This window comes from Rana temporaria, chromosome 1 (assembly GCF_905171775.1).
Source record: "Rana temporaria chromosome 1, aRanTem1.1, whole genome shotgun sequence".
Taxonomy (NCBI): Eukaryota; Metazoa; Chordata; class Amphibia; order Anura; family Ranidae; genus Rana; species Rana temporaria.
Window position 1 is genome coordinate 689,260,997 of NC_053489.1, and position 21,790 is coordinate 689,282,786.

Consider the following 21,790-nt stretch of genomic DNA (forward strand, 5'->3'; position numbering starts at 1 on the left):
CTCTTCTATCATCCTCCAGTACAGCTCTGTGATCTCTTCTATCATCCTCCAGTACAGCTCTGTGATCTCTCTTCCATCATCCTCCAGTACAGCTCTGTGATCTCTCTTCCATCATCCTCCAGTACAGCTCTGTGATCTCTTCCATCATCCTCCAGTACAGCTCTGTGATCTCTTCTATCATCCTCCAGTACAGCTCTGTGATCTCTTCCATCATCCTCCAGTACAGCTCTGTGATCTCTTCTATCATCCTCCAGTACAGCTCTGTGATCTCTTCCATCATCCTCCAGTACAGCTCTGTGATCTCTCTTCTATCATCCTCCAGTACAGCTCTGTGATCTCTTCTATCATCCTCCAGTACAGCTATGTGATCTGTCTTCCATCATACTCCAGTACAGCTCTGTGATCTCTCTTCCATCATCCTCCAGTACAGCTCTGTGATCTCTCTTCCATCATCCTCCAGTACAGCTCTGTGATCTCTCTTCCATCATCCTCCAGTACAGCTCTGTGATCTCTCTTCTATCATCCTCCAGTACAGCTCTGTGATCTCTTCTATCATCCTCCAGTACAGCTCTGTGATCTCTTCCATCATCCTCCAGTACAGCTCTGTGATCTCTCTTCTATCACCCTCCAGTACAGCTCTGTGATCTCTCTTCCATCATCCTCCAGTACAGCTCTGTGATCTCTTCTATCATCCTCCAGTACAGCTCTGTGATCTCTTCCATCATCCTCCAGTACAGCTCTGTGATCTCTCTTCTATCATCCTCCAGTACAGCTCTGTGATCTCTCTTCTATCATCCTCCAGTACAGCTCTGTGATCTCTTCCATCATCCTCCTGTACAGCTCTGTGATCTCTCTTCCATCATCCTCCAATACAGCTCTGTGATCTCTTCCATCATCCTCCAGTACAGCTCTGTGATCTCTTCCATCATCCTCCAGTACAGCTCTGTGATCTCTTCTATCATCCTCCAGTACAGCTCTGTGATCTCTCTTCCATCATCCTCCAGTACAGCTCTGTGATCTCTTCTATCATCCTCCAGTACAGCTCTGTGATCTCTCTTCTATCATCCTTCAGTACAGCTCTGTGATCTCTTCTATCATCCTCCAGTACAGCTCTGTGATCTCTCTTCCATCATCCCCCAGTACAGCTCTGTGATCTCTCTTCCATCATCCTCCAGTACAGCTCTGTGATCTCTTCCATCATCCTCCAGTACAGCTCTGTGATCTCTTCTATCATCCTCCAGTACAGCTCTGTGATCTCTTCCATCATCCTCCAGTACAGCTCTGTGATCTCTTCCATCATCCTCCAGTACAGCTCTGTGATCTCTTCTATCATCCTCCAGTACAGCTCTGTGATCTCTCTTCCATCATCCTCCAGTACAGCTCTGTGATCTCTTCTATCATCCTCCAGTACAGCTCTGTGATCTCTCTTCTATCATCCTCCAGTACAGCTCTGTGATCTCTTCTATCATCCTCCAGTACAGCTCTGTGATCTCTCTTCCATCATCCTCCAGTACAGCTCTGTGATCTCTCTTCCATCATCCTCCAGTACAGCTCTGTGATCTCTTCCATCATCCTCCAGTACAGCTCTGTGATCTCTTCTATCATCCTCCAGTACAGCTCTGTGATCTCTTCCATCATCCTCCAGTACAGCTCTGTGATCTCTCTTCTATCATCCTCCAGTACAGCTCTGTGATCTCTTCTATCATCCTCCAGTACAGCTATGTGATCTGTCTTCCATCATACTCCAGTACAGCTCTGTGATCTCTCTTCCATCATCCTCCAGTACAGCTCTGTGATCTCTCTTCCATCATCCTCCAGTACAGCTCTGTGATCTCTCTTCCATCATCCTCCAGTACAGCTCTGTGATCTCTTCTATCATCCTCCAGTACAGCTCTGTGATCTCTTCCATCATCCTCCAGTACAGCTCTGTGATCTCTCTTCTATCATCCTCCAGTACAGCTCTGTGATCTCTCTTCTATCATCCTCCAGTACAGCTCTGTGATCTCTTCTATCATCCTCCAGTACAGCTCTGTGATCTCTCTTCTATCATCCTCCAGTACAGCTCTGTGATCTCTTCCATCATTCTCCAGTACAGCTCTGTGATCCCTTCTATCATCCTCCAGTACAGCTCTGTGATCTCTTCTATCATCCTCCAGTACAGCTCTGTGATCTCTTCTATCATCCTCCAGTACAGCTCTGTGATCTCTTCTATCATCCTCCAGTACAGCTCTGTGATCTCTTCTATCATCCTCCAGTACAGCTCTGATCTCTCTTCTGTCATCCTCCAGTACAGCTCTGATCTCTCTTCCATCATCCTCCAGTACAGCTCTGTGATCTCTCTTCTATCATCCTCCAGTACAGCTCTGTGATCTCTCTTCTATCATCCTCCAGTACAGCTCTGTGATCTCTCTTCTATCATCCTCCAGTACAGCTCTGTGATCTCTTCTATCATCCTCCAGTACAGCTCTGTGATCTCTCTTCCATCATCCTCCTGTACAGCTCTGTGATCTCTCTTCTATCATCATCCAGTACAGCTCTGTGATCTCTTCTATCATCCTCCATTACAGCTCTGTGATCTCTTCTATCATCCTCCAGTACAGCTCTGTGATCTCTTCTATCATCCTCCAGTACAGCTCTGTGATCTCTTCTATCATCCTCCAGTACAGCTCTGATCTCTCTTCTGTCATCCTCCAGTACAGCTCTGATATCTCTTCTATCATCCTCCAGTACAGCTCTGTGATCTCTTCCATCATCCTCCAGTACAGCTCTGTGATCTCTCTTCTATCATCCTCCAGTACAGTTCTGTGATCTCTCTTCATCATCCTCCAGTACAGCTCTGTGATCCCTCTTCCATCATCCTCCAGTACAGCTCTGTGATCTCTTCTATCATCCTCCAGTACAGCTCTGTGATCTCTCTTCTATCATCCTCCAGTACAGCTCTGTGATCTCTCTTCTATCATCCTCCAGTACAGCTCTGTGATCTCTCTTCATCATCCTCCAGTACAGCTCTGTGATCCCTCTTCCATCATCCTCCAGTACAGCTCTGTGATCTCTTCTATCATTCTCCAGTACAGCTCTGTGATCTCTCTTCCATCATCCTCCAGTACAGCTCTGTGATCTCTCTTCCATCATCCTCCAGTACAGCTCTGTGATATCTCTTCTATCATCCTCCAGTACAGCTCTGTGATCTCTTCTATCATCCTCCCGTACAGCTCTGTGATCTCTCTTCCATCATCCTTCAGTACAGCTCTGTGATCTCTTCTATCATCCTCCAGTACAGCTCTGTGATCTCTTCTATCATCCTCCAGTACAGCTGTGATCTCTCTTCTATCATCCTCCAGTACAGCTCTGTGATCTCTCTTCATCATCCTCCAGTACAGCTCTGTGATCCCTCTTCCATCATCCTCCAGTACAGCTCTGTGATCTCTTCTATCATCCTCCAGTACAGCTCTGTGATCTCTTCCATCATCCTCCAGTACAGCTCTGTGATCCCTCTTCCATCATCCTCCAGTACAGCTCTGTGATCTCTTCTATCATCCTCCAGTACAGCTCTGTGATCTCTCTTCCATCATCCTCCAGTACAGCTCTGTGATCTCTCTTCCATCATCCTCCAGTACAGCTCTGTGATCTCTCTTCCATCCTCCAGTACAGCTCTGTGATCTCTCTTCCATCATCCTCCAGTACAGCTCTGTGATCTCTCTTCCATCCTCCAGTACAGCTCTGATCTCTCCTCCATCATCCTCCAGTACAGCTATGTGATCTCTCTTCTATCATCCTCCAGTACAGCTCTGTGATCTCTTCTATCATCCTCCAGTACAGCTCTGTGATCTCTCTTCTATCATCCTCCAGTACAGCTCTGTGATCTCTCTTCTATCATCCTCCAGTACAGCTCTGTGATCTCTTCTATCATCCTCCAGTACAGCTCTGTGATCTCTCTTCCATCATCCTCCTGTACAGCTCTGTGATCTCTCTTCTATCATCCTCCAGTACAACTCTGTGATCTCTCTTCCAGCAGCACTTTATTGTACTCTCACATCAGTCTCTACCATTAGGTATCTCACCATCTAAGTCTCGTCTTCTCTCACCGGCACATTTTGTTTCCAGTTTAGACCGATTGATGGGGCACACTGGCGGCAATTGATGGGGCACACTGGTGGGAATTGATGGGGCACACTGGCGGCAATTGATGGGACACAAAGGCGGCAATTGATGGGGCACACTGGCGGCAATTGATGGGCACACTGGTGGGAATTGATGGGCACACTGGCGGGAATTGATGGGGCACACTGGCGGGAATTGATGGGGCACACTGGCGGCAATTGATGGGCACACTGGTGGGAATTGATGGGGCACACTGGTAGCAATTGATGGGGCACACTGGCGGCAATTGATGGGGCACACTGGCGGCAATTGATGGGGCACACTGGCGGCAATTGATGGGGCACACTGGCGGCAATTGATGGGTACAGTGGCGGCGATTGATGGGGCACACTGGCGGCAATTGATGGGCACACTGGTGGGAATTGATGGGGCACACTGGTAGCAATTGATGGGGCACACTGGCGGCAATTGATGGGGCACACTGGCGGCAATTGATGGGGCACACTGGCGGTTATTGATGGGGCACACTGGCGGTAATTGATGGGGCACACTGGTAGCAATTGATGGGGCACACTGGCGGCAATTGATGGGGCACACTGGTAGCAATTGATGGGGCACACTGGCGGCAATTGATGGGGCACACTGGCGGCAATTGATGGGTACAGTGGCGGCGATTGATGGGGCACACTGGCTGCAATTGATGGGGCACAATGGCGGCAATTGATGGGGCACACTGGCGGCAATTGATGGGGCACACTGGCGGCAATTGATGGGACACAAAGGCGGCAATTGATGAGGCACACTGGCGGCAATTGATGGGTCACACTGGCGGCAATTGATGGGGCACACTGGCAGCAATTGATAGGGCACACTGGCGGCAATTGATGGGTACAGTGGCGGCGATTGATGGGGCACACTGGCGGCAATTGATGGGGCACAATGGCGGCAATTGATGGGGCACACTGGCGGCAATTGATGGGGCACACTGGCGGCAATTGATGGGACACAAAGGCGGCAATTGATGAGGCACACTGGCGGCAATTGATGGGGCACACTGGCGGCAATTGATGGGGCACACTGGCAGCAATTGATGGGGTACACTGGCGGCAATTGATGGGTACAGTGGCGGCGATTGATGGGGCACACTGGCGGCAATTGATGGGGCACACTGGCGGCAATTGATGGGACACACTGACGGTTATTGATGGGGCACACTGGCGGTAATTGATGGGGCACACTGGTAGCAATTGATAGGGCACACTGGCGGCAATTGATGGGGCACACTGGTAGCAATTGATGGGGCACACTGGCGGCAATTGATGGGGCACAGTGGTGGCAATTTATGGGGCACAGTGGCGACAATTGATGGGCACACTGGCTGCAATTGATGGGGCACAGTGGTGACAATTGATGGGCACAGTGGCTGCAATTGATGGGGCACAGTGGTGACAATTGATGGGCACAGTGGCTGTGTTTGATGGGGCACAGTGGCTGCAATTGATGTTTTTTTTTTCAGTTAGTTTGCACCCCCCGAAAATTTTTGAGCACCTCTGGTCTTGGGAATCTGGGAGGAAACCCATGCATGTACAGGGAGAACACGGAAACTCCATGCAGATAGTGTCCTGGTTGGGATTTGAACAAAGGACCTCAGTGCTGGAGGGCAGAAGTGCTAACCACCAAGTCTCCGTGCTTCTCCCTGTGATTTACACTGACATCTATCAGCCACATGTTACACAATTGGCCAGATTCAAGTAGGGCGCCGCATCTTTAAGGCGGCGTAGCGTATCGTATTTATGCTACTCTGCCTTAAGTCAGAGAGGCAAGTGCTGTATTCACAAAGTTCTTGCCTCCTAACTTACGGCGGCGTAGCGTTAATGGGGCCGGCGTAAGCGTGCCTAATTCAAATGAGGATGAGGGGGCGTGTTTTATGTAAATTACTCGTGACCCGACGTGATTGACGTTTTTTACGAATGGCGCATGCGCCGTCCGTGTACATATCCCAGTGTGCATTGCTCCAAAGTATGCCGCAAGGACGTATTGGTTTCGACGTGAACGTAAATTACGTCCAGCCCTATTCACGGACGACTTACGCAAACGGCGTAAAATTTTCAAATTTCGACGCGGGAACGACGGCCATACTTAACATTGGCTAGGCCAGCTATTTGATGGAATAACTGTACGCCAGAAAACGCCTTACGTAAACAGCGTATCTTTACTGCGACGGGCGCACGTACGTTCGTGAATCGGCGTATCTAGGGATTTACATATTCTACGCCGAACTCAACGGAAGCGCCACCTAGTGGCCAGCCTAAATATTGCACCCTAAGATACGACGGCGCAGGCTGTCGTATCTTAGCTAGGTTTAAGTGTATCTCAGTTTGAGAATACACTTAAACTTACGACGGCGCAGATTCAGAGTTACGCCGGCGTAAATCTTTCTGAATCCAGCTAAATATATACAATGTGAGATGACTGTAGTTTGTTTCCGGACACAATGAGAAATTTCTGTGTATTTCCGGTCCTTGTGTTGTATCTGAAGATCCTCACATCCAATGTTCTCACTCAATGATGCTTTTCTATTATGTTCTTGTAGATGACCCTGGGACATCAGATGAGGCAATGGCCAATGGGATTGTAGGTAAATACCTTAAAACGTTTTATGATGAATATGTATCCAATCAGCCTTCATTAAACTCATCTCACATAGCAGGACAAGGAGGTGGAGGCATCTCATTGGCTTACCAGTTTATAATGTGATCTTGGACCTTTGTACATTGGAGGACACAACATCTGGTCTCTGGTATACACTCTGCTCTAGGAAGGACGGACACTGGGGTAACCAAAGGCACAGCTGGTCCTGGTGCCTATAACCCGACAGGTACTGAGTAAGCCCAGGTTGTCCTAATGTCCTCTGGAGGTTGGACTTATTTGTCCAAATTTCCTGCATCAGCACAATGAAGCTGAAGGTTTCCTCACACTCCTCCATGATCATCAATAAACATCTGCTGGTGATGTCATACTGGACTCTCAGGAACGGACATCTGTTGGAGCACTTTATTGCCCTGGCAGCTGTCCAAAAGCCATATCAGTCCGTTATCCAAGCATACAGCCCGACAGACCAGGAAAAGAAGAGGGGGTTGAAGGAGCACCCCCCTCCTTAACTGTACCATGCCATATTCCCTCAACATGGGGGGTGCTTTGCAGAACAGGGGGTTCCTCCAAGCACCTTGTCCCTATGTTGATGGGGACAAGGGCCTCTTCCCCACAACCCTGGCCCAGTGGTTGTGGCTTATTGGAATCTGGAAGCTCCCTTCAACAGCCCCCTATGTGAATGAGTATGGGGCCCCACTTGGTGACCCCGCCCCCATGTTTACCTGTTATTTGAGGAATGAGACGTGCCTGATGACAGGTAGACATGGGCGACATCACCAGGTAAGCTCACCCTCATATTTTCCTGTCATTTGGCTGTGTCCCTCGACAGGACTGATTTTGGCTGGCTTAAATCAGGTTTGATCTCCACCCAGAAATTGGCTACATCAATCACCTTTGCAGGACCTCGCAAATATGCCAAGCATCTCCTTCTAGTCTCCATCCACTATGTCCAGAGCATTCTCCAATGTTCCAGAGAACAGCCTCCCCGAGTCACTCAGCCCTGAACCAAATTCACACCCAAGTCGGGCTCTCAGCCAAGCCAATTTTCCTACACTAACAACTGTAACGGCACCCCAAATACAAAAGGGGTTAAAGCTGTTTAGGATATTCCCTTTCTGAACACAAGGCAGCTACCGACACAGTCAGGTCGAACGAGACCCATAAGAATAATTCCCCCTCAATAACGAGACAAACGCTCTGTCTTGAGGTTTAAGCAGGAAAAGACCCTTTATTGAGAAATACAGGCTCTTATATACAATATAGGATCCTGCAGTAACCACAGGAGATGTGACCCGGATCCACCCACAACATCACACAACAGTTACATAACAAGCCCCCCCAATACACATTATTCTGAGTGTCAATACATCCCTTAGCAGTCAAAATGACTCAGAGACCTGACCTTTGAGTTCCCTAGACTGGCCCGACTCCTAACTTACAATACACATTATCATAAATACACCTTCACACAATACAGGGTCAATTAGCCCAATCCACAATGAGAAGATCTTTAGAAGTTAGTCTGGATTCAATTTACATTACACAGGCAGCCAGGTGGCTGGAGGTGATGACATTAACATCTTTCAATTTACCTGTTAAGTTCAGAATCAAGGTAGTCCCATCTCAGGTAGTCCAAGATATCATTCCTCAGTCATCCTATGCCCCTAGTGGACATAGGACGATTTTAGACATAATAGGGTCCGGGGAAGCTGAAACAAGGGTATCTCATACTTTTTAAGAGCTTTTGGGTGCCACGGGACCTCCCATTACAACAACCAACAACCTATTTACATCTAGCACACTAGAGGGTGCTACACTAATAACAAACATTAGCACTTAAAGAGGAGGTCCAAACAAAAATGGAACCTCCGCTTTTCAGAACCCTCCCCCTCCGGTGTCACATTTGGCACCTTTCAGGGGGGGGGTGCAGATACCTGTATAATACAGGTATTTGCACCCACGTCCGAGCATAGACCCGGTTACGCCACTTCCCGTACCCCCCCATTGTCTTCTGGGAGACACACAGGTCCCAGAAGACAGCAAGGACCATTTCGATTGCGCAGTGCAAGTCGCACATGCACAGTTGGGTTACCAGGCTGTGAATCACTTCCTGATTCCCTTACCAAAGATGGCAGCGGCAGCATCCGAGTACCGCGGGACGAGTCGGCCTCGAGTGCCGACATCGGGGGCACCCAGGACAGGTAAGTGTCCTTTTTTTAAAAGTCAGCAGCTGCAGTATTTGTAGCTGCTGACTTAAAAAAAACAAAAACATTTTGGCGGCCCTCCGCTTTAATATAACTTATTACCTAATGGACGCTCCCGGTGCGGAGGGACTTTGATTTGTTTTCCCTCTCTACCTACAACTATGGGCTGCTTCCCCAGCACCCAATTGTAGCCTCTCGCTCCCAAAGAAAGACTTTGCCACTGCGGGAAGGTTTGTTTCGATATTACCCACATGGATACGGCAAGACAGAAAAAAAAATGTACTTACCAATCTGGTAGGAAAGATCCCACTTCTGACACCAGGAAATCTGTTAGCTATGATGACCATCTGTTGATTCTATCTGTCAATCCGTTTTTCTTATCTATTGCAAATAAAACTGTTAACGGAGTGTTACGATCAGGCGTCAGGCTTGAAGGCCAGTTGCTATAGCGGTTAAAGAGAGGTATACAGACAGTCACACGGGGTCACCTGAGGTGCGGAGTCTCAGGCCCCGTACACACGACCGAGTTTCTCGGCAGAATTCAGCCAGAAACTCGATGGGAGCCGTATTCTGCCAAGGAAACCGGTCGTGTGTACACTTTTGGCCGAGGAACTTGTCGAGCCAAATAGAGAACATGTTCTCTATTTCCTCGTTAGTCAATGGGGAAACTTGGCTCACCGAGATCCTCGGCGGCTTCACAAGGTACTCGACGAGCAAAACGATGTGTTTTGCCCGTCAAGTTTCTCGGACGTGTGTACGGGGCCTAAGCGCTAACTGGTGTTCACCAGAGCTCCTGATGGTGGAGATGGATTTTTCTGCGTGTAAGCACCAGGTTCGCAGTCCTCAGGATCGCCCCACCAGGAGGTGAGCAAGCCGGGGTACAATAGCAGATGAGCAGGTAAGGATCAAACAGAAGCGTGGTCGGTAAACAAGCCAAAAGATCGGTAACGAGTAGTTGCAGGTTGGGATCAGGCAGAAGCGTAGTCGATGAACAAGCCAAGGGTCGATAACGAGCAGTAGAAAATATGGACGGCAGCAGGGAAGACAGGAGCGAGATACAGGCTGGAGATAGCACACTATTCTGGCAAAGAGGAAGTGGCTTATATCAGGAAGTTCGTGGGAGGAGCAAAGAGTTCAAGGTTCAGCTGAAATCAAGGTACAAGGCAGGATTGTCTAAAGGATCTGACAAGGCGCTGTCCAGCATCTCAGATCGCTCAACGAGAAGGTTCATTGCCAGACACAGCTGAGGTCCCCGGGTCAAGTCCAGGTCCTGACAAGGCGTTGTAAAGGAAAACAATGTTTTGGCTAAAATGAATGTGTGCGCGGTAGACAGACAGAATTGTGTAACGATTCTGTTATTAAATTCCTTCATCTATATCACCTCCGGCGTTCTAGTTTCTGTTCTCTCATTCACTTCCTGGTTTGCGGTGCTCGTTCACGTAAGAACTACATTTACCAGTATGCATTGCGGCACACCCAGTAATTCACACCTCCTAGAAGTCTCTAATGGCGCGTACACACAATCGTTTTTCGGGTTCCAAAAAATTACGTTTTTCAGGCTCTAAAAAAAACGATGTTTTTTCTAACCCGATCATTAAAACGACGTTGCCCACACACGATCGTGAAAAAATGCTCTAGCAAAGCGCGGTGACGTACAACACATACAACGGCACTATAAAGGGGAAGTTCCATTCGAATGGCGCCACCCTTGGGGCCGCTTTAGCTGATTCCGTGTTAGTAAAAGGTGATTCGCGCTTTTCTGTCTGTTACAGCGTGATGAATGTGCGATCTCCATTACGAACGCTAGTTTTACCTGAACGAGCGCTCCCGCCTCATAACTTGCTTCTAAGAATGCGCGGATTTTTCACGTCGTAAAAGCCCACACACGACCATTTTTTACAACCCGAAAAACAACATAATTTAAAACATTGTGAAAAAATAGAGCATGTTCGAATTTTTTTTTGGATGTTTTTCAGAACCCCGAAAAATGCTCTGAAGTCGTTTTTAACCACTTAAGCACCGCCTCCTGCACATATACGTCGGCAGAATGGCACGGCTGTCAAAATTGTCCGAAGGGTCAGCCATAATGTCGCAGTCACGAAAAAACTCGCTGATGCGTAGTAAAAAAATTTTTTTTTATAAAAATGCAATGAAACTATCCCCTATTTTGTAAACGCTATACATTTTGCGCAAACCAATTGATAAACGCTTATTGCGATTTTTTTTACCAAAAATAGGTAGAAGAATACCTTTCGGCCTAAACTGAGGAAAAAAAATAATGTTTTATATATTTTTGGGGATATTTATTATAGAGAAAAGTAAAAAATATTGACTTTTTTTCAAAATTGTCGCTCTATTTTTGTTTATAGCACAAAAAATAAAAACCGCAGAGGTGATCAAATACCACAAAAAGAAATCTCTATTTGTGGAAAAAAAGGACACCAATTTTGTTTGGGAGCCACGTCGCATGACCGCGCAATTGTCAGTTAAAGCGACGCAGTGCCGAATGGCAAAAACTGGGCAGGTCCTTTAGCTGCCTAAAGGTCCGGGTCTTAAGTGGTTAATGACATAAAAAAAACGTCATTTTTTAGAACCCGAAAAACGATCGTGTGTACGCGGCATTACACGTAGAGAGCTTCCTGCTGCACAGATGTAGTTCCCAGGTGGGGGCGAGCATGTGACTGACCACCGCAGTAAAGCCTCCCGTCACGGTGGTGAGTTACAATCAGACAAGCAGGAAGTGAACAAAACAGAGAAGAAATAGAGAAACTTCTGAGCAAAAAACAACAATGAGGAAGTGAGAAGAGGAATGTCTGCAGGTAAAGGATGATTATTATAAAAAAACATGTTTTCCTTTACAATCCCTTTAAGGCCTCGTACACACGGGCAAACATGTACGATGAAAACGGTCCGTCGGACCAGTTTCTGCGGACATGTTCGGTCATGTGTAGGGCCGACCGGACAATTTTCCGGCCGACCGGACAGGTTTCCAGCGGACAACTGTTTCTTAGCATGCTAAGAAACATGTCCGCTGGAAGCCTGTCCGCCGGACATGTCCGATGGTCAGTACGACTCATCGGACATGTCCGCTGGCCCGAGAACCCGCGCATCGCGTCAAAGTGATTCGACGCATGCGTGGAAGCATTGAACTTCCGGGTTCGCACACGTCGCCGCGTCATTGTCGCCGTCACGTCGCCGAGTCGTCACCGCGTATTCTGTCTGCGCGGAATTTGGTCTGATGGTGTGTACAGGCATCAGACCAAATGATCCCAGCGGACATGTCCGATGAAAACGGTCCGTGGACCGCTTTCATCGGACATGTTGGGTCGAGGCCTAAGACGTTAAGGCAAGACGTAGCTCACATCCTGACTCCATGATTGTGGGTGGCTAAGCAGGAAATAAAAGCTATGCAAACTTATAAAAGCAACTTTTACAAACCATTGTTAAAGCAGAGGTTCACCCAAAAGTGAACCTCCGCTTTTCGGAACCCCCCCCCCCCCCACCCGGTGTCACATTTGACATCTTTAGGGGGGGTGCAAATACCTGTATAAAACAGGTATTTGCACCACTTCCGGGTATTGACTCCCACGGGAATCCGGCCCCTCCGCGTCACCGACCCCCCCCCCCCCGTTGTGTTCTGGGAAACACTCGGCTCCCAGAACACAACGGGAACCAGTGGAACTGCACAGCGCGACTCGCGCATGCGCAGTAGGGAACCGGGCAGAGAAGCTGCAGCACTTCACTTCCCGATTCCCTTACAGAGGATGTGTTCTACAGAAAAAAAATTGTAGGTGAACCCCCCACTTTAAAGAAGAAGTACTCCAACACCTACCAGCGTGTCTTTTGAATCTGGGAGGAAACCCACACAAGCACAGGGAGGACATGTAAACTCAATACAGATAGTGCCATGGTTGGAATTCAAACTAAGGACCCCAGTGCTGCAAGGCAGAAGTGCTAACCACCAAGTCTCTGTGCTGCTCAATGTGATATACACCGACATCCATCACCACATACTACACAATACATACAAGGTGAGATGTTCTGCCTATTTCCTGTCCGTGTCTTGTATTGTATCCGAAGAACTACACATGCAATATTCTCACTCAATGATGGTTTTCTATTATGTTCTTGTAGCAGAAAATGACTTCATGCAGGAACCAGATATGATCAACTTCATTGAGATCTCAGGTAAAGACATTATTATTCTGTTTCTTATATTATTTTATGATGAATATGTATCCAATCAGCCTTTGGTAAACTCCTCTCACATAGCAGGACAAGGAGGTGGAGGCATCTCATGGGCTTACCAGTTTATAATGTGATCTTGGACCTTTGTACATTGGAGGACACAACATCTGGTCTCTGGTATACACTCTGCTCTAGGAGGACGGACACTGGGGAACCAAAGGCACGGCTGGTCCTGGTGCCTATAACCCGATACATACTGGGTAAGCACAGATTGACCGAATGTCCTCAAGAGAAAATCAAAGGCACGGCTGGTCCTGGTGCCTATAACCCGCCACATGTGCTGAGTAATCCCAGTTTTACCCAATGTCCTCAGGAGGTTAGACTCTAGGAAAATCTGGTCCTGGTGCCTATAACTGACGCATACTGGGTAAGCCCAGGTTAACCGAATGTCCTCAGGAGGTTAGACTCTAGGAAAATCTGGTCCTGGTGCCTATAACTGACACATACTGGGTAAGCACAGGTTGACCGAATGTCCTCAGGAGGTTGGACTTCTCTGTCCAAATTTTCTGGATCAGAACAATGAAGTTAAAGGTTTCTTCACTCTCCTCCATGATCATCGATAAATATCTGCTGGTGGTGCCATACTGGACTCTCAGGAACGCACATCTACTGGAGCGCTTTATTACTCTGGCAGCTGTCCATTCCCAGCTGTGGTAGGGAGCAGTGTGGTGCGCCACATCACATGGCTCCCTTTTTTTGTACAAACTTTATATGACTAAATGTACACTTCTTTTATGACACTGTACAAGAATGCGATGTGCTATGCTGTTGTTCACTGCCACGCGATTCGGTACGGTGGTTATCAAGGTTTCCCTGGTAAGTTTATATGTCCTTCTGTGAAGTTATTACCCTGCTTACCTTTGTGTCATCAGATTTATTCCAACCTCTATATCATTTATGAATAAATTAAACAGGATTGGTCCTTTGGACAGAGCCCCGGGGTATCCCACTTATAACTCCAGACCATTCTGAAGCTATTGATCACCACCCATTGGGCACGCCCCTGTGACCAGTTTTTTTTTCCAGGTACATACACTATCGTCAATGCCAACAGACCTCAATTTGTGGATTAAGCATGTACGGGGTACCGTGTCCAATTCTTTGGTGAAGTCTAGATACACCACGTCCTTTCCTTATCCAGATTACAGCTCACTTCACGGACTTTGGGCTGCAGGAGAACCTTGGCCTGGAGAACTCTTTGTTTATAATGTGTTCTTAGAGCTGGTCACTAATTGCTTGTGCATGTTAGTCCTATGGGTGAGCCGGACTGTCTAAGGAGGTCATTGTTATGATAATAGGACTAGCTCTACTGTGTAAGGTGATCATTGTCTGAAATAATGGGAGTAGTCCTTATCTGATGGTTTTCTGTATAAAGTGGACAGACTAAAGCAGGAGGCCCCAGGATCAGGTTGGTTTGCGCTGATTATATTGACATCTTCTCCGAGTCTTACAGTCTAATACAGTTATTGCTGGTTTGGGCACAAAGGACCCAAATCGGTGTGTTTCGGGGAGACATGGGCCCAAATCCGAAGCAAGGCCTCTCCAGGCACACATCTCCCAAACAGTAGTGTTCCCTTAAAAGCCAGGGCCCATAGTCAGTAGGCAAGAGACCACCCTGCAGTCCCCTCCAAAAGCCCCTGTCCTGGTTGGGTCTGTCACACAATTATTACCGTATATACTCTAGTATAAGCGGACCCAAGTATAAGCCGAGGCACCTCATTTTACCACAAAAAACTGGGAAAACGTATTGACTCAAGTATAAGCCTAGGGTGAGAATGCAGCAGCTACTGTAAGCAGAAAAGAGGGTCAACAATGCCCATTTTCAGCTTCACTGTGCCCATTTGCACGCCTCACTGTCCCCATTGCAACCTCACTGTGCCTATTGCAGCCTTACTGTGCCTATTCTCACTGTGCCCATTGCAGCCTTACTGTGCCCATTCTCACTGTGCCCATTGCAGCCTTACTGTGCCCATTGCAGCCTTACTGTGCCCATTCTCAATGTGCCCATTGCAGTCTTACTGTGCCCATTCTCACTGTGCCCTTTGTAGCCTTACTGTGCCCATTATCACTGTGCCCATTACAGCTTCAGTGTACCTGTATTCTTGACAGGCTGCGGGAATCCATTTTTCAAAAGTCGCGGCTTCCTCCTGGTCCCGTTCTGTTCCTTGATGTTCAGTGTACCTGTCGGGTCGCGGGCATCCATTTTTCAAAAGTCGTGGCTTCCTCCTGATCCATGATAGGCATTGACAACGTGTGTTGGGCTACCGCCTATCACGGAGGTCCTCTCATCCTCGGACATCGGTTTCCCAGCAGACACTGTGTTCGGTGTTCCGCCAATCACGGCCCTTCTTTCATCCTCGGACAAGAGGACGTCCATGATAGGCAGAACACTGAACACAGTGTCTGCTGGGAAAGTCCGACGGTAAGAGAGGACCTCCGTGATAGAACACAGTGTCAAATGCCCATCACGGACCAGGAGGAAGCCGCGACTTTTGAAAAATGGACGCCCGCGACCCGACAAGTACACTGAATCGAGTATAAGCCATGGGGGGTATTTTCAGCCCTAAAAAAAGGGCTAAAAAACTTGGCTTATACTCGAGTATATACGGTACGTTAAAAAAAAAATAGGATTATTTTTACTTATTTCAGCTTTGCATCTCTTGTGGCCTATTTTTGCTGCCCTGATTGCTCTCTTACATTCTTTAGTGCATTCTTTGTAGTGCTGGAATGTTGATGGTGTCCCCTTATATTTTTTAAAGGACAGTTTTTTTTCTTTAATGTGCCTTTTACACTAGAATTTTGCCGCCCAGGTTTAGCCTTAGTTCTTTTATATTTGTTGCCCAATGAAAAACACTGGCTAATGCCAAAGCATATGCCCAGAGATCTGCAGGGCATTTTGATTTGCCTAGTGTCCAACCTTCTAGAGCTGACATATATACCCAGAGGTCTGAAGGGCCTTTTGGTTTAAAAAAAAAAAGGGGGATTAGAGATCACCAGAAAACCTCATTGTAACGGTCATCACCGTTTACGATTTTCCATTCCACCAACCACGACAGCTTATCCGACAATCCAGCCGACAGGACCAATTTCATTTCCCAGAATAACGAGACTTCACACACAGCTCTGTTACTGGTTCCAAAATGAATGAATACTTTTAATGGTTCCTTAGCTTTCTTATATACAGTACAAACATGTTACAGTTAATCAAAGGAACAAAGAACTCTCCACCCCACAACCAGACAGACATTCTGTCTCCGCATTTAGAGGAGGTAATTACTACAGTTAACAAGTCACATTCCACATGTAATCATCAATAGGCTTTTCACACAAAACAGTGTCATTAGCATCTGCAATGAAAGGTCTTTCAGAAGCCAGACTCAATTAACACCTCAAAGTTAGACATCTGACCTTTACAGACTTAATTAGTACAATGGACACAGAATGTAATCACAGCAAGATACTTAAAACATCCCATAATAGCCAGCCAGGCTGTCGCTCAAGCTTCAATCCACATCACCACAGTAGCAGACTTAATTAGCATCTCAACAGTCTATGTTAAGCATTGAAGGGGACATTCTCTTATTGACCTGGTGTGGGTCAGCATGAAATCACCTGTAATATGTCCAGATCTCCTGCAATACATGAATTATCATTTCTCAGCCATCCTATGCCCAAAAGGGGCATAGGATGACCCTAGACCCAAGAGTCATTAGTGACGCTGGCACAGGAGTACCCCCCATCCTTCAAAGGTCTCTGGGTGTCACGGGCCATTCCGTTACACTCATAAAGAAATGTTATGGACTTAAAAAAATCAACTTTATTGAATATGGTAAAATGAATTAGTGTAAAAAAAACTACCACTAACAAAAACATTAACCACTTTCATACCGGGCCTATTCTGACACTTCTCTCCTACATGCAGAAATCATATTTTCTTTTGCTAGAAAATTACTCAGAACCCTAGGGAATAAAATGGCGGTCATTGCAACTTTTTATCTCGCACTATATTTGAGCAAAACATTTTTTACCGCCTTTTTTTGGGGAAAAAATGGTTTTATGAATTAAAAAATAACAAAACATTAAAGTTAGCCCAATTTTTTTGTATAATGTGAAAGATAAAGTTACGCCAAGTAAATAGATACCTAACATGTCACCCTTCAACTTTGCACGCGCTCGTGGAGTGGCGCCAAACTTCGGTACTTAAAAATCCTCATGGGCGATGCTTTAAACATTTTTACTGGTTACATGTTTTGAGTTACAGAGGTGGTCTAGGGCTAGAATTATTGCTCTCGCTCCACATGTGTGGTCTGAACACCGTTTTCATATGTGGGCGGGACTTACATATGAGTTTGCTTCTGTGTGTGAGCTCGAGATACGTCGGCGTAAGTGCTTTGTGAATCCGGGCCATAGTCTATAATATGAAACTTATTCACAGAGACGTATGATCATACAAAATAGCTACATTTATTGGTTGACAAAAATATGAATATTTACATGAAATTTAAAATACCAATTGCGTTACATGAACGACTTGAAAATCAATAAAAATACCCCCAAATTGGGCATGCAGTACACTTGACATGTGTGTCATGATATATTCTCAATGTGGTTCAATAACCTTGTGTAAATGACAATGAAACAGAACGTCTATTTCACACGTCCAACCGTTACTATACTGCAGGTAAGTAAGTGGTTAACAATGTGAAATACATTGGACATTTGTTTTGTCACTAAAATTGGAATTATGCAAAAAGAAAAATATGATGAAAAATGTACTCTTTAGAAAAAAATCTACCAGTTATTGATTAATGGGAATAAATCATAATTGCAAAATATTCAATACTTCAATATTTTAGAGAATAACAATAGATTCAAGATAAAATCAAGAATGACATAATTACCCATTCCAAAATGGCTATTTCCTACTGGCAAGTGAGTTAAAAATTGGCTGCAGTGGCTTTCTACGGATATTCATGGGATAAGAATATGTCTTCATGCATTATGCAAGTGTACCAGAGTGCCCCCTTTCTGTGGGAGTTCGTCTCCCATCAGCCTGAGTCTCCTCCTGCCTCCCTTTTTGAGTTCACGTCCCTCTCTTTTTCTTGCCTTCCTTTCATCTAATTGTCCTCCACTTAAGTACCCCTCCGGACAATAAGACTATAAAGTTTTTACTAAGTTCTGCCCAACCGGTATGTGTCCTTATCTCATAGGTTGGTTGCACATATGGGAGTTACTGTGGTAACCAAAGATTTTCGGGTATGGCGTGCGGTGACCAGATGGAGGGCTGAAGAGCACGCTGGGACGCAACAGCGTTAGGGAGGAATGATGTCACAGGCCCAGAATGCAACGCGTTTCGGTGCATGCGCCGTGAATACTGGGGGATCACAGCGTTCACCTTCATCAAGCTTCATCAAGCTCCAGCCCGCCATCTGGTCACCGCACGCCATACCCGGAAATCTTCGGTGGTTGAACTGGCTCCTGCGCCTCTACATCAGTGGAATACACAGCAGCAACTACTTCAGGGACTTCATCACAGCGGCTGAGATATCGACTGTCTTCTGGACCCTAACTAGATGCCTGTACACTACAACTTCCATGTGAGTGCTTTGATGCTGTCTGCTCATTAAAGTTTAACAGTTTTTTCTAAGTGGCGCCTGTTTTGTTGTTTTCTCTATCTCCTGTTTGATGTAATGTACTAAATGCTGCAAAGTATTTTTTTCAGACAATAACTTCATCTCATATTTTGATGTTTCCAGGTAATGAAACTACGATGAACTCAACCGAATCAATCAAGGTCTACATACTGAAACTAAAGTTTGTAAATGAATTTAAAAAGTATATGAACAGCTGGTGGGTGACGAAGCTTGTTCCCTCCATCTACACCGTGGTTCTCCTCGTGTCTCTTCCTCTCAATATAATGGGGATCATCGTGTTCTTGGTGAAGGTGAAGGTGAAGAAGCCGGCAGTGGTGTATCTGCTGAATCTAGCCGCTGCTGATGTTCTCTTTGTTTGTATTCTTCCTTTCCACATCGTGTACCGATTCTCAGGAAATAACTGGCTATTGGGGGAAGGGATGTGCCGATTTGTCACTGCCGCATATTCCTGTAACATGCGTGGATCCATCCTGCTGATGACGAGTATGAGTCTGGACCGGTTCCTGGCTCTGGTCTACCCGGTCCAGTCCCTTCCCTGGCGCACAATGAGACAAGCCTGGCTGGTGTGTTGCGGCATCTGGGTGATATCGGTGGTCACCACTGTGCCGATTCTCATAGCACAACAAACCCGTCATTTTCCCAGCCTAGATATCACAACTTGTTATGATGTTCAGGATGTCAAAGTGGCTGAAAGGTCTCAGATTTTTGTCTATTTCCCCATTTATATGGCACTTTTATATCTCTTACCTTTAACTATTACCACCTTCTGTTACATTAGAATCATCCGCACTCTCAGCGCACCGAGCATGGGAGGCGCCCAGAAGAGATCCCGAGCCGTCCTCCTGACTGTGGTTGTGTTGTGTGTGTTTGTCCTCTGCTTTGGCCCAGCCAATGTTATTTGGTTCACATTTTTCCTGCAGGTCTCTAATGATGGCGGTAACTTCCTGTACGTCGTCTACATCGTCAGTGTCAGTGTGAGCAGTGTCAGTTGTTGTCTGGATCCTCTGATCTATTACTTTGCGTCCTCACAGTGGCAGGCACACATCTACAGCCTCCTGGGATGTAAGAGAAAACACACATTACTAGAAAACACCACAAACGTGACACTAGAAACCACCTGAAACTCCCAGGCTTATAAACTGAGCTGATAATATTTCCCCCCTCCTGAAGTTACCATAGAGATCAATAGCAGAACCATTGGTCCCTCCATGCATGCCTGGGTGCTAGGTGTAAGCCTAGACTCTGACCTCACCTTCACACATCATATCCAGTCACTGGCTAAATCTTGCCCCCTTAATCTCCATAACACTTCCAAAATCTGCCCCTTTTTTACTAATGACACCACAAAACAGCTTATTCATCTCTTGCCTTGACTACTGCAACTCTCTTTTTCTTGGTCTTCTAGACAGACGACCCCCCCCCCCTTCAGTCTACCATGAATGCTGCTGCTAGATTTATCCGCCTTACTCACTTATCTGTATCTGCTGCCTGACTCTGCCAATTCCTCTATTGGCTTCCAGTAGTCCAGTGTATGAAATGCAAAAAACTAACTATACCTACAAAGTCATCCACAACTCTACCCCCAGCTACATCACCAACCTCATCTCGAGATATCGCCGAATAATCCACTCCACTCTTTCCAAGACCTCTTGCTCTCGAGCTCTCTCTCATCTCCTCCTCCCTTGCTCCCCTCCAGACATCTCCAGACCCCCCCCCCCCATCCCCTGGAACTATGGACTATGTCCAGTCATCTCCTCCCCTGTCTGCCTTTAGGTGATCCTTCAAAAAGTCATTTATTCAGAGAAGCCTTCCCCACCTCCATCTAATGCGGTCGGTATTGACGATGGAAAAATTCCTGATGGGATCTTTTCATCGGATATTCCGACCGTGTGTATGTCCTATTGGACTTTTCCCGTCAGAATTTCCGATGGACGTAGATTGAGAGCAGGTTCTCTATTTTTCCCTCGGAAATTCCGACTGAGTTTTGCCCGTGGCAAAGTCCGGCCTTGTGTACACGGCATAAGAATTGTATGTTGACGACCTCCATCAGTTCATCCCCCACATGTTTTACCTTTTGTACCACCTCTCCCTCCCCTTTAGATTGTAAGCTCCATGATCAAGGTCTTTCTAATCCTCCTGTATTGAACTGTATTGTAATTGTACTATCTCCCTTTTTTATTGAAAAATGCTGTGCAAACCATTGGGTCTATATTCATCCTTGAAGGAAAAAAAGGAAATCCTGGACGGCCGCACACCGTAGAAAGCATCTTTAGTGATAAGATAAAAATAAAATCCAATGCAGTCAATTCATTTACAGGACAAACAGGAGAAGGTCAGCTAACATACATTTGGAGTGGCAATCTTTCTTCTATATACATCGGCCCAGATTCACAAAGCACTTACGCCGACGTATAACAAGTTAGGCCGACGTAAGTGCAAATGTGAGCCGTCGTATCTGTGCGCCAGACCCACATACAGATATGCGCCTAAAACCAGGTAACACCCCGCCGACGTAGCTTTCTTACGCCGGCGTAGGGTGGGCGCACTTTTAGGCTGTGTGCATGGTGCCGCTCCCATTGATTAGCCATTCAAACATGCAAATGAGGGAAATACGGCGATTCACGAACCTGCGTGCGCCCGACGCAGGCTACGCGAGGTGCGCGTAAGTTGTACGTCCGGCGTAAAGTTATTCCCCATAAAGGAGGTGTAACCCGGCAACAGACATGCAAAGGTCTGCACCAGGGAACACAAGCCGGCGTATTTTACGTTGGACGTGTGTCTGGCTGGGCGTAGGTTACGTTCACGTCGTACGCAGTGATTCGGCGTAGTTTAGGCAGTTGTACCGACGTGGTTGTGAGCAGGCGCAGGGGAATGCGTCCACGTCACGGCGCATGCGCAGTTCGTGATAGGTATCTGTCTGGCGCTCGGTCC

At 46.7% G+C, this 21,790-nt stretch overlaps 1 protein-coding gene across 3 annotated transcripts in view; it reads left to right on the forward strand.

The window, feature by feature from the left end:
• LOC120924744 (proteinase-activated receptor 1-like) overlaps positions 1 to 21,311 on the forward strand; it is a 55,024-nt gene extending 33,713 nt beyond the window's left edge. For all 3 annotated transcript variants that reach the window (XM_040335765.1, XM_040335766.1, XM_040335767.1), the window contains 3 exons: positions 6,695 to 6,739; positions 13,092 to 13,145; positions 18,962 to 21,311. In XM_040335765.1, the coding sequence (XP_040191699.1) occupies positions 6,695 to 6,739; positions 13,092 to 13,145; positions 18,962 to 19,980 (1,118 nt within the window). In that variant the 3' untranslated portion in view covers positions 19,981 to 21,311. The remainder of the gene's footprint in view (positions 1 to 6,694; positions 6,740 to 13,091; positions 13,146 to 18,961) is intronic.
• The last annotated feature ends 479 nt before the right edge of the window (positions 21,312 to 21,790 follow it).